General features: G+C 36.3%; 1 protein-coding gene across 1 annotated transcript; it reads right to left on the bottom strand.

Annotated features, from left to right (window-relative positions):
- Positions 1–290: 290 nt before the first annotated feature.
- Positions 291–15,475, bottom strand: LOC113111535 (integrin beta-3-like). Its single transcript, XM_026276342.1, has 15 exons — positions 15,315–15,475; positions 14,666–14,751; positions 13,321–13,525; positions 12,994–13,246; positions 12,523–12,685; positions 12,235–12,396; positions 11,696–11,791; positions 11,496–11,585; positions 11,111–11,245; positions 9,514–9,940; positions 4,793–5,015; positions 3,668–3,768; positions 3,444–3,563; positions 2,597–2,763; positions 291–1,344 (listed from the first exon to the last, which is right to left on the bottom strand). Exons 1-15 carry the CDS (start codon positions 15,388–15,390, stop codon positions 1,276–1,278), a joined length of 2,373 nt encoding a protein of 790 aa, XP_026132127.1. The 5' UTR covers positions 15,391–15,475; the 3' UTR covers positions 291–1,275.
- Between the last annotated feature and the right edge of the window lie 2,653 nt (positions 15,476–18,128).

Here is an 18,128-nt window from a genome sequence, read left to right on the forward strand (position 1 = left end):
ATGTCCTTACTAAATATACTAGGCCTATCGTAAAAGTAAATTCCCTATAATATATTAGTAGCTGCACGTAAAACTTAAATAACTCACATAATATTTCAGCTACCTATCAGTGTTTTAATGAAAAGGTAAAAAAAATCTTTAGAACTGTACATGGTTGTAACATCGGTCCAGTAGGTGGCACTGTAGTTCAATACATATAACATGCCTTCACACAGCAAACAAAGTTAAATACAGAATTAGTATATGATTAATTTAAAATAGACCAGGTTATTAGACCCATATCAGTGATATGGAATGAAATGGAAAAACAGGCCTTTATTAACCCAAAATACAAACAATGAAATTAGTTTAAAAGTAATTAATAACAGTAATATACTCTACCAAAATGAGCATGGAAGAAAAAAACATTGATACATATATTATGTTTTATTGATATTAAGATTGAAGTGTGTGGCATCCATGGCTATATATAATGAAAGGTAATGATATTTAACTTAAATATATCACATTAGATGTATTTTTTTAAATACATAATTTGACAATTTTTTATTTCTGTCTATTTCATTGCTTTCTAACTATATCACTGTTACTTTTTTGCACTTGAGCTGAGAAGGACTTTTGGTTTTTAAGGTCATTCTGCCAGACAAATAATAAAAATGTCTCTATTTTTGGCATACATTTTGTAAATAATTATGGCAATAGACAACTCTCGTACATTTTTATACAGCACTTGATTTGCCAACCCTACCAAAACTGTGCACTAAAGGCCGGTGTGATAAAGCTACCACTATAGTTGCATAATGTTAATAAAGCTATAACCACAATGAAGAGATCAGCTTATATTAAGAACATTTCTTGCTCATGATGAGGGATTCAGTGTTACCACAGGCCATCAGTAGTTGCAAAGATTGCTCAGGCATTTTATCATTCATATCTGCCGCTGCACAGAGTGAGGAAGCAGGGAGAGGGAGGAAATGGCTTGACGTGTGTCACTACAGTGTGAAGCTATCTCTCCAGGCACGGTGCTGCTGACAAATGGTCATGTAGGAAGCAATTGTAAAGATTAACATTCATCCAGCGACTAACAGCAAGACTTCCAAAGAGGGATCATGCCATTTTTGACTTTACATATGTACAACAACAAAATATGTACAACTGTTCCTGATCGTGTTCAATTAGCATTTTACATTTTACAAAAACATTAATACCTTTAAACCTTTTAAAATATGAACACTGTCTGTTAGCGATGTCCAATTCTTCCTCTGCTCTCTGCGGTCAGTCCTTGCCTCGGTATGTGATGTTTGTGAATGTTGATGTGGCACCTTTGTAGAGGGGGTTGTGGCCCTGTAAGAATAAAAATCTAGTTATCATTCAGTATGGATTTACACAGTCTACATTTGACCAATATGGGTTTCTAGCTTCAACCCTCCTTGAATGAATGATTCATAAAAATAAAAAAAACAAAAAAAAAACAAATTGAAAATGTACTCACCCTCAAGCCATACAAAATTTAGCTTCTTCATCAGAACAGATTTGGAGAAATTTAGCATTACATTACTTGCTCCTCAGTGGATCCTCTGCAATGAATGGGTGCCGTCAGAATGAGAATCCAAACAGCTGATAAAAAACAAAAACTGTAATCCACTCGACTGGTCCACTAGTCTATTAATCACCCTTTTGTGTAAAGTTGCATGTTTTTAAGTAACAAAACCATAATTAAGAACTTTCCATGGCTTTTGGCCTTAACACACTCCATCTCCAAATCCACCAACATCTTTGCTTAACATTATTTTGGACTGGTTTTGCTTGTAAATGGTGCTTGATCTTGATCTGATTGAGATGAGACAACTGTTTCACAGGAGAAAATGCAATATTATGGATGGAGGATATTTTAGCTGGAAGCAACAGTTTAAGTTAAAACATCTTAATAATGGATTTATTACAAACAGTTTTTGCTTCATGAGACATTAACTGATAGACTCGAGTCGTGTGGATTACTTGTGGATTATTGTGATGTTTTCATCAGCTGTTTGGACTCTTGTTCTGACGGCACCCATTCACTGCAGAGGAGCCACTGATGAGCAAGTGATGTAATGCAAAATTCCTCCTAATATTTTCTGATAAAAAAAAAAACTAATGCATGCTGGATGACCTGAGGGTGAGTACATTTTCAATGTCATATTTGGGTGAACTATTCCTTTAAACAAGAGTCAAATTACACATATTTCAACATAAGTTTAAGTAGGTAACTCTGTATTGAGCAGAGGGGATCAGAGAGTTCACATGTGGCCCGAAAGCTCAAGGGAAAGCCTAATTAGCATTGGATAATTTAAAACAAAACTTGCCCAGGGGTAAGGAGGCTTTTTCTTTGTTCTGAAGGGAAAAACAGCATGCCACTGAAACAGTAAAATCATCCTGCCAACATCTATAGTTCACCGAGCTACTTAAACACAGTAATTTGAGCTTTTTACATTAAACAGAGAGGTGTGGGAATGTAAATTTTTTTGGTTATGTATCCTGACGTATTTGATAAGTTAGCTTCTGTCTGAAATGTGCTGCACTGGGCATACAGTGTGTGTTTTTGCACTTCACTAACCGTTTCCCACTTGGCACGTGCCCGCTCCTCCTCGAACTTAGCAAATTCCCGCCGATCATGGATGGTGATGAGCAGTTTCCAGATAAGCAGGGCAGCCAGACCCAAGAACAAAATGGCACCAGCTACTGACAGGAGCACCACCAGGATATCAGGGCCTTTAGGACAGTCTATTACACAGGAAAAAGAAATGTAGGTGAAAGATGCTTCTATTTTACAATTAGAAACTAGAAAGTTCACAAGAACATGATTTATTTGAAATAAAAATCTTTTGAAACACCATAAATAACTTACTGTCACTTTTTTTATCAATTTAATAGGCTACGTCCTACAAAAATACAAATAAAAAAGCTATAGGCTTGCTTCTCTATATAGTCTTGTGTCTGTCTCTTTGCTTCCTGTCTGAACCATTCCTATCCCAGTAGGAATTACACTGTGTCAGCGTGTTCTTCAGTAGCTTGGATGTTGTTTATTGCTGTGTGTTTTTACAAGGTGGGGTGCTCCCTGGGTTCTGGGGATGTGTGTTTCACTAATAGAGCCCATGTTCCACATGTGTGTCCATTAAATCAGAGCAGCAGACTCTCACCGCGGGCTCCTGAATTTACAGCCGTCACACACTGCACATACACTTACACTTCCATACGCTTACGCAAACACCTAGAAACTACTATATTCCTATACTCATATCTCTAATAGCAAGAAATACCCTCAATAAAATCAAATAAATGCTAATTCTGTAAATAATATTATTTCCTTTAGTTTACTCTTTGTACAAAGATAGACCCCAGCTTCTGAAGCAAAGTAAAGGCATTGATTTTCTTCAGCACTAAGGGCAATAACAGAATGGTACCTGGCTCTTTCACCAGAAACAAGATGGATTTGCCACTGTTGTCCTCATAGTACTGAAACCTTTGCACGCAGTCGTCCTCATCCTTATAGGTGCAATTCACTGCATTCTTATCATGGAACACTGTAGGGTAACAGAGGGTTACAAAAGAAGACTACAGAAAAACCTCTAATACTATAAATAAAATAAAATGAAAATAAAATAAAATGATATTTTGATAATGGTACCCAAATCATCCACCAGTTTGATTTCATCTCTGCAGATTCGAGAGCAGGTGTCATCATCGAAGAGTTTCCCTCTCTTAAAGTGCTTACACTCTACACATTCCCTAGAGAGAGCGAGAGAGAGAGAGATTTTACTTAAATAAAGACTTGACATAAACTTTTAAAACTGAATTGCCTGTTTGTTAGAATACTAGTTTACTGCTCACCGAATGTACTAAAATGTATTTGAGATACATTTATTTCATGCTTTCCTTAATAAAAAAATACCCTGCAAGTTTAGTTTACTACACTGGTATACTTAAAGTCTGTTTATTAAATTGTGAACTCTAATTGTGCGGAAGAAGTGCTGAGGTCCAGCTAAAGATATTCTGAAGTATATTTGATTGTGCTAAAATGGGACTATTGCAAATATACTTCAGATACACTTTAAATATCTTGCACTGAAAGACTGATATTATAAAAAAAAAAAACAACAACAACAAAAAAACATATAATTATCAGTGAAATTAAAACACATTTCAGGCTTAATATTAAGAAATGTAAATTTTACAAAAGAAGTACAGGTACTCCAAATTATGTTGAATTATAATTTATTATATCAGTAAGCATCAAAGAATATGTCAATAAATATATCAATAAATTTGAACTGTAAGAAAAAAATATTTTAAATATTTTATTAGGGTAAAGTATACTACTTACTGAATACTGTAGTATAAACCATATACTTCAATTTTATATATATATATATATATATATATATATAAACTGCATGTGAATCAGAACGTCTTATAGAATAATTAACATTCGAAATAGTAGTATGCTACATTTGGTTTTGACCAAATCATGTTGCATGCTAAATTTGACTATTGCCATCCAATTAAAAATACAAATTTATCATTCATTTACCACATTTAAGGCTTTTGGCAGTTAAACCAAATAATGGGTCAAAAAATACAAGTGAATCACAGTTAAAACACTCAAGCAATCAAAGGCCAATTAACTTTTTGAAAAATGCACATTTTGGAAAATGTACAACGTCATCTCAGCATTCTATGCATATATAAATGTACAGTAGAGTTTGCTATTCTGAACATGTTATTTTATGCTTAATAAAGGAGTTACGCTTACTTCTTCAATGTACAGGCATCAGGGCAGGTGGGGCATTTGTCGCAGGTGGAGCCGTAGGCCCCGGGCTGAGTGCATTCACAGCTCCCACACACACACTGACCACGACCGCTGCACAACAGGCCCAAACTGGACATACAGGTGTCTGTACGAGTAGAACAGTTGCAGTTCTCCCCCTTCCAGTCTGGATCACACTGGCAAAACCCACAGGAACAAGTGCCATGACCTGGAATGAGCCATGTAGGGAAAAATAAACACAAAGATGAGAATGAGTGAGCAGACTCCACATGATTGTAGAATTTAGAAGCTTTTTTGACCATATATTTACATTTAGATTTACTCATTTAGCAGACGCTTTTATCCAAATCAATCCAATCAAAAACAACAAAAAGAGCAATGATATATAAGTGCCATAACAAGTTTGAGTTAGGTTAACAGTACATGTGGGCTTTTAAATAATATAATAAATAAAAAGAAAACAGAATAAAAAAAGAATAGAGCAAGCTAGTGTCTGAGGTCTTTATAAACACGCACACACACACACACACATACACACTTGCATACATAGATACATATATATATATATATATATATATATATATATATATATATATATATATATATATACACACACAACTGCATAATAATTGAAAAGAAAATAGAATACAAAAAGATTAGAAAGGTAGTTAGATTTTTTTTAAAGAATAGAATTAGAATAGTGAGTGTTAAAGTTAGAGGGTCAAATAAAGATTGAAGAGATGGGTTTTAAGCCGATTCTTGAAGATGGCTAAGGACTCAGCTGCTCGGATTGAGTTGGGGAGGTCATTTCACCAGGAGGGAAGATTTAATTAAAGTCTGTAAAAATGACTTTGTGCTTCTTTGGGAAGTCACAATCAAGCGACGTTCACTTACAGAATGCACATAAGTCTGAAGTAACAAATTTAGGTAAATGGGTGCAGAGCCAGTGGTAGTTTTTTAGGCAAACATCAATGCCTTGAATTTTATGCGAGCTGCTATTGGAAGCCAGTGCAAATTGATAAACAGAGGTGTGACGTGTATTCTTTTTGGCTCATTAAAAATTAATCTTGCTGCCACGTTCTGGATTAATTGTAAAGTTTGATAGAACTGGCTGGAAGACCTGCCAAGAGAGCATTGCAATAGTCCAGCCTGGACAGAACAAGAGCTTGAACAGAGTTGTGCAGCATGTTCCGAAAGAAAGGGCTTGATCTTTTTGATGTTAGATAAAGCAAATCTGCAGGATCGGACAGTTTTAGCAATGTGGTCTGAGAAAGTCAGCTGATCACCAATCATAACTCCAAGGCTTCTAGCTGTTTTTGAAGGAGTTATGGTTGATGTGCCTAACTTGATGGTGAAATTGTGATGAAACGATGGGTATGCTGGAATCACAAGCAGTTCTGTCTTGTCAAGGTTGAGTTAAAGGTGATGGTCCACCATCCAGCAAGAAATGTGTGTCAGACAAACTGAGATGCAAATAGCAACTGTCGGATCATCAGGATGGAATGAGAGTTAGAGTTGAGTGTCATCAGCATAGCAGTGGTAGGAAAAGCCATGTTTCTGAATGACAGAACCTAATGATCCCATGTAGGCAGAGAAGAGAAGTGGTCCAAGAACTGAGCCCTGAGGCACCCCAGTATTTAGATGTTGTGACTTGGACACCTCACCTCTCCAAGATACTTTAAAGGACCTATCTGATATGTAAGAATCAAACCATATAAGTGTGGTTCCTGAGATGACTTTTGCCAGTAGGGTTGATTGGAGGATCTGGTGGTTAACTGTGTCAAAAGCAGCTGACAGATTAAGCAGGATAAGTACTGAAGATTTGGATTCTGCTCTTGCCAGTCTTAGAGCTTCAACAAGAGAGCAAGGCAGTCTCAGTTGAATGTCCACTTCTGAACCCAGACTGGTTGCTGTCAAGGAGGTTGTTCTTTGTGAGCAATGCAGAGACTTGGTTGAACACAGCTCATTCAAGTGTTTTTGCAATGAAAGGAAGAAGGGAAACTGGTCTGTAGCTCTCTAAAAGAGTTGGGTTGAGGGTGGGTTTCTTAAGTAGTGGAGTTATACGAGCCTGTCTAAATGATGAAGGAAAAACCAGTGTGGAAGGATGTGTTGATGATGTAAGTGAGTACAGATACAACTGCAGGAGAAATGGCTTGAAGTAGATGAGATGGAATAGGATCAAGTGGGCAAGTAGTAGGGTGATTAGAAAGGATGAGTTTTGAGACTTCTGCCTCAGAGAGTGAAGAGAAGGATGTAAATGAGTGTATGTTTACTGGTGATATGAGCTTGATTAATTTTGTTATGGTAGTATGTCATTTTAGCAGTGGAGACATTAGCAGAGAAGTAACAGAGGAGTGACTGATATACATTAAGGTCAGTAGTATTTTTGGTTTTGCGCCACATCCTTTAAGCAGGTTTAAGCTTAGAACGGTGTTCACGTAGAACATCAGATAACCAAGGGGCAGAAGGGGTGTTATGGGCTGGCCTGGAAGATAAGGGGCAAACAGTGTATATATATTTAAAGTGAATATATATTTGCTTGTTTTACTCTCGAAAGAAAGCTGCAGTTACTTAAACTTAAGGTCAGATTGAATCTAAGCCCATAAAAGTGCCTCATGTACGGAGTTGAACATTCCATACATGCATAGAAAAAAACACTCATTTCCAAATATTTTGCTGAGGCTTTCCATGTTTTGCAAATGAAATTCCCCACTGGCAATCACACTCAGTTGTCTGCCAGTTGTCTCCATCTTTCATTTTTAATTACAGAGATTTCTAAAAAAAAATGGACATCTGGTGCTTTTAATGTGACAGAACTGATATGATAGTCGTAATATATTTCACTTGACATTCAACGGCAGAATGCAGAGCTCCATTACATGCGTGATTTAAAGTTATAATTATAAGCACATTTGGGGCAGTGTGCATGTTTGCTTAAGAGATTACAGTGCTTTATTCCTCAGCAAAACAATGTTTGTGAGTGATTTGGGATTTTGGTTGAAAATACAACAATGATGCAGCTAAATCAAAAACAAAACCACATGGAAATAGTACAATGGCTAACCAACTGTAAAAAATAACCTTATGTTATGTGTAATTATTCTTCCCACAGAACACAATACAAACTCTTCACATCAGCCTAAACGCCACTTTACTCACTAACTGGGCTATTTTTGGTTCACTGACATCATCAGTGTGTGACAACGCAGAAAGGCATTTAACATCTGGGAGTATGCTATAAGAAACGTCTTGTAGCTCTACAAGATGTTTTCTCTTAAAAATGTTCTGTTTGTTACAGCAGAGGCTGAAATCTTTTGGAATCAAACTACAGAGATCTGGTTTTGTTTAAGTGAGAAACCAGCCCCCTTCCAAAGAGGTACACAACCAAGAGGTGCACTATAGTGTTTTTTAAATTTTTATAATAAACTCTTCGGCCATTCCAACTCCAAGGCGCCCCACTGGAACTTCAGCACCTCGTCTGAAGAGCAAACACACGTCTCAAATAGGTCAACACGTATTTTAGCCTGCCAAGTCCCACAGAGCCTGTTTATTTATAAGAGAAGCCCGTTCTTCGACTAGCACAGGAGACGTTTTAGTGTTATTGTAGGTAATTCCTTTGAGGTGATGTGAGGCAGGGAACAAGGAATCTTACTCATAAAGAAAGTTTGTACAAAATAATAGGCTGTGAAAAAAAAAAACTGAGACTTTTTTTCTAAAATATCCTGCTCGTTGTGAGTTTATCGAGGCTGAGATGTAGGGGCCCTAAAAAGTATTTGGATCGCTAGGCCTCTTTAAAATGTATAGGTGTCTTTGCATTATATACCAAAATATTAAACCAAGTGGCATTTTGTTGTGCTGTTCAAGCAAATGTTTCTGCAAAAAGACAGATACATATGGTTAAAAATGAAAAATATTCAGATTCATAAGAATCATTTGTTCGGGAAACTAACTATATTTGTTGCACTGCATGGTTTTAATTATAGCTTCACTTAATCTGCTCTTATATGTATATAAAACACTATATTCTTGCACTTCTGGTTAGATGCTAACTGCATTTCATTAGTTCTGTACTTGTACTCAGCATAATGACAATAAAGTTGAATCTAAAATTCACTAAAAAGATCAGACTAAAAAGAATCATTTGTTCGGGAAACTGACTACACTGGTTGCACTGTATGGTTCTGATTCCGAAAAAAAACGTTCATAAGAAGAATTAGTTCGGGAATTCGATTACAGTGGTTGTACTTTATGTTTTTGATTCACAAAAAAGAAACCGCTAATATGAATCATTTGTTCAGGAATTAGACTACACTGAAACCAACTGAAACCAACTCACTCATAATTATCATTCATTCAGGAATTAGACCACATTTGCAGCGCTGTTTGTTTTTGATTCCCAAAAAAAACTCATAAGAATCATTTGTTCAGGAATCGGACTACACATATTTTCTGCTTCTCTAAAATATGACTCATATGAATAATTTGTTCCCATATGAGAACATCATTCCGTTCTGGATTTCCTAAACCTGGAAAAAATTATTACTTCCTCCACATTTGTTTGCAAATGCCATTGGGTTGGATATTTTGCATCTGATTCAAATACATTTACACATTTAGTCTAACAGTGTCCAAAAAGACTTGTCACATCTAACAGTCTAATAATAAAACTCTATCACACTCTCTATCATCCCCAGATCTTTTCTTACCTGAGCACAGCTCTCCTTTGTACCGCAGGCAGCTGAAATCGTCACACTCACACCTCTTCCCCCACACCTTGCCAAAATCATTATTGTGGCACACGCACTGGCCGCACACACAGTCTCCACGGCCGCTGCAGACCACTCTGTCTGGCCCCGTGCAGGCGTCCTGCTCGGTGGGGCTGTAGTCCCCCTCTGCACATTCACACCTGGGACCCAATCGTCCCGGGTTGCACAGGCAGATCCCACACTCGTAGGTGCCATTGCCATGGTTACAGATGGGACTGTCAGGCTCAGCCTTAGCTTGGCATTTACACTCACACTCGAAGTTGACTGTGATCTGCAAGGTGTCTTTGAAGCCCACCGGTTTGATGGTGAAGGTCTTGCGCTTCTTTTTAGGACAGCCTCTGGCCCGAGCTTCTACACTGAAGGACACCTGGGAAAGATGGGATTGAGGGAGTGTGGAGTTTTTAAAGAGTACTGGTGTTCACAAATATTAATTATTATTCATTACAAAGTAGGACCTTAATAGGACTTGAGGTCAGATTTTTTATTTATTTTTAAGACAATTAATACTTTTAATCAGCAAGGATATAGTAATTTGATCAAAAAGGTGATATTCAAAATATTTACTGAGAACCAAATCAGCATATTAAAATTATTTCTAAATGATTATGTGGCTGGGAAATCATAAGATTAAATAAAACTTTAAAATATTTTAAAATAGAAAATAGCCACTATTTTAAACTGTAACTATTCAATATGAAATACTTTACAATATTACTGTATAGTGGATTAAATAATTGCAGCCTTGATGAGGATAAGAGTTTTCTTTCAAAATAGGGTAAAATCTAACTGACCCTAACCAATGAATGGTAATGTATATCCAATAAACTTTAAATACAACAAATAATTGAATATTAAATTGAATATTAAAAACACATGTACATGAAAATATTATATATAATATAATATACAATAAAATATAATATAATTCATCTTATAATTCTTATGGAGATTGTTACCCATTATGTACATGACATACAGTATGTGAGTCTTATTCCATTGCTGACAGTCAGTGTTTAGGCTGCCTAACATGTGATTGTGCTGGACTGACAAACAGTCTGAACTGAAGGCTGGGTGATGTGAGTCAGAGCAGCAGGGAAGAACGGGAAACAGATGAGTCCGATCCCAGGACACACTCAGCAAAATGAGTAATTGCACAGTCACACCCACTTGTCCTGAATGTGTTCTGAAGTTTTTACAGTTAACCATTTATAAGGAAGGGAATGAAACCACGACATTTCATGCAACTCATTTATCGAAGAAGGCTGATGATTGCACATTAGAAAGGACATTTCCTGTGCTCCTCCTCTTGTGGAATATGTGAAGACCTCAAAGTGGGTACATGACTGAAAAGAAGGAAGTGACCAAACGGACCATAGGGGAGTTTTGGGGAAGTTTTGGGCTGAGTGGTTTGGTTGAGTTATACCAGGATCTTTAGAGTGAGAATAAAGTTACAACATGAAATCCAAATGAGGTGGATGGAGAATATTAGAAAAAGATTGACAGAAAGAGTGAGATAAAGAGAGAAGAAGATACTGACGGTATCTCCTCTTTTGAGGCCAGAGCAGGATCTTAGCCCAGGGATGACCTCTCCATTGAGACATGTGGCATTAAATGTCAGACTGAGCTCTTCCGGGACATTCAAGAGCTCCAGCTCAACCTTAGAACGCAGTTTCTGTTGCACAAACAAACAAACAAACACAACAGCGGACCATAGATCAGTAACTACAGACAATGCGAATAGAGTAAAGCTCCAGGTTTGGCACAAGTTCAGCTCTATCATTAGCATGTGTAGATCACAGAAAATCATTCTATTAAATCATTCTATAGTCCATTGTCCATTTTCAATAGAGATGAAAATAAAAAATTAGCTTAAACTTAAAGAAGTTGTATTGAACAATAGTAAATGTAGAAAGGGACATTACAGCATATGCATCCTGAATCAGCTGGATGACATTATGAGAGTCCTCGGACAGTGTGCCCACCGCAGTGCCAGGGATCAGCTCACTGTAGTTCTACAATGGATAAAGAGAGCAAAAGAAGGATAAATCTTTGAAAGAGATCTTAAAAATCATATTAGGCATTTGCCATACTGATTTACGATAACATTTATTACCCTTCTTACCTTATAGAGTGATTCCACATGGCTTGTCACAGCAAAGATGAGGTTTATATTGTTCTCTGACATTTTCTCTGTGATTAATGCCAGGGATGGGTAGTCCTGAAAAAAAAAATGAATCCATTAGTATGGATAAATAAAGGTAATATAAACTTAATTTAAGAGTCTTCATATGCTGTACAGAAACAGAACAGGCCTTGTGAAAATGTACTATATTAAAATCAGCATGAAAAAAAATGAATGAAAATGCAAATTCACACTCTGACAGCAGGTGGCACTTATGGAACAGCAGCGATACAACATTTCCTTGATTAATGCTGTAAACAAAGCAGCAGTGCTCATGAACACTAATATGCATTACTTTTCTAAAGACAGTCAGTTCCTCTTAGAGACACATTCAAATGAACTCCCACTCCCAACTGTATCGTCATCCGTTAAACATCTCAACTAATTTAAATTGTGACATATTTTTATCCATTTTCAACCAGCTCGGAGTGCATCGTAATATCCCTACTAAAAAGTCATTAACAAGATCAGCATAATACCATAGTTGTAGACATATTGTAGACGTTATCTGTGCCAACATAACATTGGCCGTCATTGGGTCGTACAATGCCCGCCAGACGCCCATCGAGTGCCACGTGTGTCTTCGCATCTGTGGTGAAAACCAGTAAGTGGGATGCATCTGGTCTCCAACCAATTTTCTCCTGAGAGAAAGACAAAAGTGTTCAAATCAGAAAACTTGTTTTGGGCCAAAAATAACAAATTCAAATGCTACTTATATTGTAAAGTTCTCTGCATTTTAATTTTTTTGCTCGTTTAGAAAGTTCAACCTTGCACACAGCTGCCTGTATAATGGCATCAAAGCCTCCTTCTGGCGCGTCCCTGTTCCGGGACACCTTCTGTTTCTTCACTTCCTCTGTAAAGCGGCTGACCTCCTCTGTCAGAGAAAGAACGTGTCTGTAGCCAAACTGAGGTTGGCATTTGTATGGGATCCTATGGAAGATAATGTATTAAGATGTAGAAGGATCAGAAAAGAACAGTAATGATGAGAGAATTCAGTTACAGGATTGGCTATTCACATTTGCTGACACAAATGAGTCTCAACATTCAAGTTTCAAAACAGCTTACAGCATAACACTTATTTCGGTAGTAACTCAGCAAATGGAGACACCTCATCCATAATAGCAGTGTGTCTAAAGATGTAATATCAGATTCTGTCAACCACCCAATTACAAGTTTGAACTAAACACCCATCATCTGTAATGTTTATGATCATTGTGTAAATACATGTCATCACTCACGAGTAACAGGGATTTAACACGGCTTCTTGAGGTGAGATGTACATGTATGGAGACACGGGTTTATCCACGAAAGCCCCAAAGCCCATGCGTAGATTGCTGGTGGTTTTACTCATCTCTTCAGCCAGGCCTCGCCCCAGCCGTCGCAGCTGCGACAGGTCGTCATTCATGGAGTAGGACAAGTCCATCAGATAATACAAGTCCACAGGGTAGTCCTCAACCTGACGGACTTTCAGTGTGAAGACCTGGGAATCATCTGTGGGACGCCAGAGTAACTATTTGGTCTAATGGAGGAACATGTGGTAATTGTCTATAGTTTGATAAACTCACCTGGTCTCAGAGAGATGTGCATGCTCTGAGGTTGGATCTGGGTGACGTCGGTGGTGGATCCCGAGGCCTTGTCACTGAGATCTTTGTTCTCTGTCACATTCATTTTGCTAGTGGGATTCTCCAGAGCTCCTCTTCTGCATCCTGCCTCTATGAGGTTCTTCTTCAGGTCACATCGGGAGGAACCAGGTACATTTTGTCCAAAATCCTGATAAGCATTTGGCAGACAGTTTTACTGTTATAGGGCACTAAATAAAGCTTGCAGCGGCAAACAGAATGACAAAAAAAAAAAACACTCTCCTCATCCTCCACTGGTTGAACAAGTAAGGTAGTCCTGACCCCCAAATCTCGCTAATGGTTGAGTCAATGTTTTTTTTTTGGATCAAGATGTCACTCAGTAAAAACAATTACAGGATTTTTCGTCACAGCTAAGGACAATCCTTATTTTGCTTCCCGAATATCAAAAAGCTATAATACATGACTCACACTTTTATGGGATATAATGTTTCATAATAGCAGTTAAAAGAGAAAAACAAGACTTGCTACATTTTCCTATTTCCACTTAATAAAGATACAATGCTTGTGAGGCTTAAGTACTGGCATTGAAAACATTTCAAACTGTTTCTGTATGAACTGTATGAAAATAACAAAAAAAATCTCTAAATGATTGTTAAAATCACACCCATTAATTTTTTGTATTTTAACTATTTATCAACAGTAATTTATTTGGAACTCTTATTTTTCGAAATGTCATAACTCATTTTTTTCTCTTAAATGGTAAAAACTGAATCTCTTCCTTACAATCACCTGCAAGCTCACATTCTGATTTGTCTCCATCCAATCAAAAACCGATGGGCAGATGTAAAAATACAGATGAATAGATCTGTCGCTACTTAAGTTTCACTGTAGCTTAAAATGTCACCTCTACTCTGGTGGATGATGTGGACCATGTGGAGGATTGAAATGGCTTAAAATTAAGTTTTATAATAAAACAAAACTACTCCTTGACCCACACATGAGTCAGTCTAATCTTCACAGAGTCATGATCTGAGCACTTTAATATTTATATTTAATATTTATAATATTAATATTGGAAAATAGGGACTCTCTATAGTCATAATGGTTTTTATGCTGTACAAACCATATTTTCTATCCCCCTACACCAATCCTACCCCTAAACTTCAAAGAAGCCTCAAAGAAAACTTTAACTAAACATCATTTAGTATTTTTTTAAGCCTTTTGAATTCGGGGACCTAGGAAGATTCTCCATCGAAGAATCTTAATACTGTATTAAAATCCAAAGTAAACATTTTTCAGCAGCGTCATTAAACATTATAGATCACCACACCTCTTGAAAGCACCAGGCACAGGTAGGATGCACCGCCAGGCACTGCTGACATGTGCTGGCTCCTCGAGAAGTACAGATGTTGGAGCCTGGGAGAGAAAGAAAAACGCAAATGTTCGATCCCAAGTTGCAATTATTTTGTAGCCCGCAGGTTTATAAAGACAAAAGCCTGTCTAATCATTAACATATGATCAGATTTATTAACTCCATTCGTGAGGGATTTAAACAATCAGTGTGTATCAGCATTGTTCAGATGTTTTGCATTAGACAAATAATTTCACAAACACAAAAGTTCATAAAGTTCACATTCACATATCAGGCTTGATCTGTCAGATAGCTACTTAAAGCATAAGCCAGGTGCATACTGATCAAAAGTGTTTTATAGTGGGAAAAATGTGGGTCCATGTAATGAATCTAGCCAATAATGTTGCTATTTAAGGGAAAGATAGACAGGTAATTCAAAAGTGTGTTCAGACGAAATTAAGTTAGAAGCAAATTATTTGAAAAACAGAATTAAGTCAAACATCTTCATCCGCTGTCTTGAACCACTTGAGTCCAGACATAAAATATGAAAACGTATTCAAAAAAGACAAAAAGTAACAGGACACAAGCTATAAAACAAGTTTAGAGAAACTGAAAAGAAGGGACGTACCTAGCCCAGCATCAGTTAGGAATACAATTACACAATAAATCCATAAACTGAAGAGTTTAGGTGAAGTTTTCTCCATCTCGGTTAACTTGTCAGTCAGTTGATACAGGCGTTTATCGCTCCTGTCTACTAGTACACCGGCGGTTTGTGCGGTCTGTGCCCTCCTCCTCTTCCTCCTCCTCCTCCTCTTCCTTTACGCCCCACCACAGACATCGGACCAACACCAAATATAGAGTAAATAGTTGCAAACTTGGGTTTATTTCCGAGAGAGGAGGCAAAGGAGGGGCCGACTCGCGAATATTTATCGCTGGTCTTAACCGTAAATTCCTTTAAAATATCACAGTAATTAAAACAAAGTGACACAGTTAACATCACTGACGCAAGAAAAAATGATTGGACAAACTGACGAGCATATGAGAAATGGCACAGCCTGTATCAAAGTGGACATGATCAGTTTTTTTTAAAACAGGCAATTAGAGATTTCAGTAACACGGTAATCGATTAAATATATATATTAAAAAAACACAGATTAGCTACCTACAAAAAACATTTTCACCAGGTATGTTGGATTTTAATCATGGTAGCCAAACTGCTAATTGAACAATGATGCAATTAAAAGCTTATAAAGCCACGGAGGTTTTTATATAATTGTTAAACACGGTTTTGATGGATTATGACCATGATCATATTATGAGCTAAACGAATTATGCCATACAAAAGTTAGTCTTGTCATTAAGTAGAGGTAAAAAAAAAATCGAATTTAGAGAGATTTTCATTATTTTTAATTTAATTTGCCTACTTTGTCAAATTCTAATTCATAACCCTACCTACACCTCAAACGTAAATTAATTTTCATACTGACCACTATTCACAGGAAAACGTGTTATCTGTGTTAAACTTTCTTTCAAATCTACAGTTCCTGTTGCAAGTACACCTAACAACAGAAACAAAAGGATAGACAAAATAACAGTCTCCCACCCATCGAAATTATCTAGAATTTACCCAGATTACATGGGTACTTTTCTCCCTCTAGTGGCTAAATATTGAATATTTTACATAGACAACATTTTTTTTTTAATGTCAAGCAATCTACTCAAAATATATTTAAAGTATTAAAATAGAAAATATTTTTTTATTATTTAAAATTGTAATGTGCCTAATAGTCTTGATGAGCATAAGAGAATTGACCAAAAAAATTGTTCTGATCTCAAACGTTTGAATGGAAATATATATATTAGTCACATATCACAAAATTTATTCATTTACAGGTTCTATCACATTACTTTTTTCTGTTGTTATTCTTTGCACTGCAGTTGTGTGTATATTAAAACACACATTTAACACAATTCACAGTTCCAGTAATGGTTATAAAATTCATCTGAATCTGAGTCTATTCAATACATTTCCCGTTTCTCCCAGATTTTATTACATATCATGTTGAATGCACTTTCTACTTTTTCTGAACATAAAACATACACTATATATTCCAGCTGAAATGTCATGCATACATATCAGATGACCATTTTGTTAAAGAAATAGTTCACCCAAAAATGAAAATTTGCTGGAAATGTACTTACTTTCAGGTCATCCAATATGTAAATATGTATGTAAGTTTGTTGCTTCATCAGAACAGATCTGAAGAAACTTAGCATTACATAATTTGCTTAACAATGGGTCCTCTTTAGTGAATGGGTGCCGTCAGAATGAGAATCAGAACAGATGATAATTATAATATTATTATATTCTGATAAGTAATCTAAACAACTCAAATAAACAAATTAACCACTGAGATGTTATTTAATTTCAATCCATCCCAATATCTATCCGTAATATTGCTTTCTGCAGGGAAAAAAAATCATTGTCTGAAAGTTCTACATTTTTAATGTAATAGGACAACAGGAAATAATTTTTTTAAGTTTAAAGTTAAAATGTTTATTTGATTAACTGGAGTCGTATTCTGGATTATTGTGATGTTTCTATCAGTTGTTTAGACTCTCATTCTGATGGCACCCATTCACTGCAGTGAATACTTTGATGGGCAAGTAATGTATTCATAAATTTCTCTAAATCTGTTACCGATGAAGAAACAAACTTGCATACATCTTGGATAGCCTGAGGATGCATATATTTTCAGCATATTTATTTTTGAGTGAACTGTTTCTTTAAGAACATCTAAAATGTTTAATGGCGAATGAATACTAGCATACTAGCATTGCCTAATAGCATTAGGCAATAACCAAGACTTGTCACAGCACTTTCTATTATTGCTCTTTTGTTAGTTTTGATTGCTTCCATTGTCTTCATTTGTAATAGCTTTGGATAAAAGCATCTGCTCAATCACTAAATGTTCATTTAATGAATATTATAGCTAAAGATTATTTCATAGTGCTGTAAATAAAAGATAAAATAAAAGCAAAATATCAAAACAACTACAAATCTGAATAAATGCCAAAGATAAATGACCAAATGACACTGAGAATATCTAAATACTAAATGAAAGCATAGCTGATTACAACAAATTATTTTCATACAAACATCTTTGGTCGAGCAACATTATTTCTAGTTTCACATGAGCAAGTCCCCATTATTATTTAGCTGATGAATCCCACAGGAATAAACAGTTTCCTAAACATTTATTTATAATGCCTAATGAGCATTTTAATTTGCAATATGTTCTAGTGTTATCTGACTCCCAAATTATCTCCTCTAACAGCTCCCTTCACATTTTGAGGGCATTCATAGATAAAGCTAGTGGGGCTGCTGGGGTATTTATTTTTAGAGGGTCTATCAGCATCCTTTGGATGTGGCAGTGGATTG

Source organism: Carassius auratus, chromosome 12, assembly GCF_003368295.1.
Source record: "Carassius auratus strain Wakin chromosome 12, ASM336829v1, whole genome shotgun sequence".
Classification (NCBI taxonomy): Eukaryota; Metazoa; Chordata; class Actinopteri; order Cypriniformes; family Cyprinidae; genus Carassius; species Carassius auratus.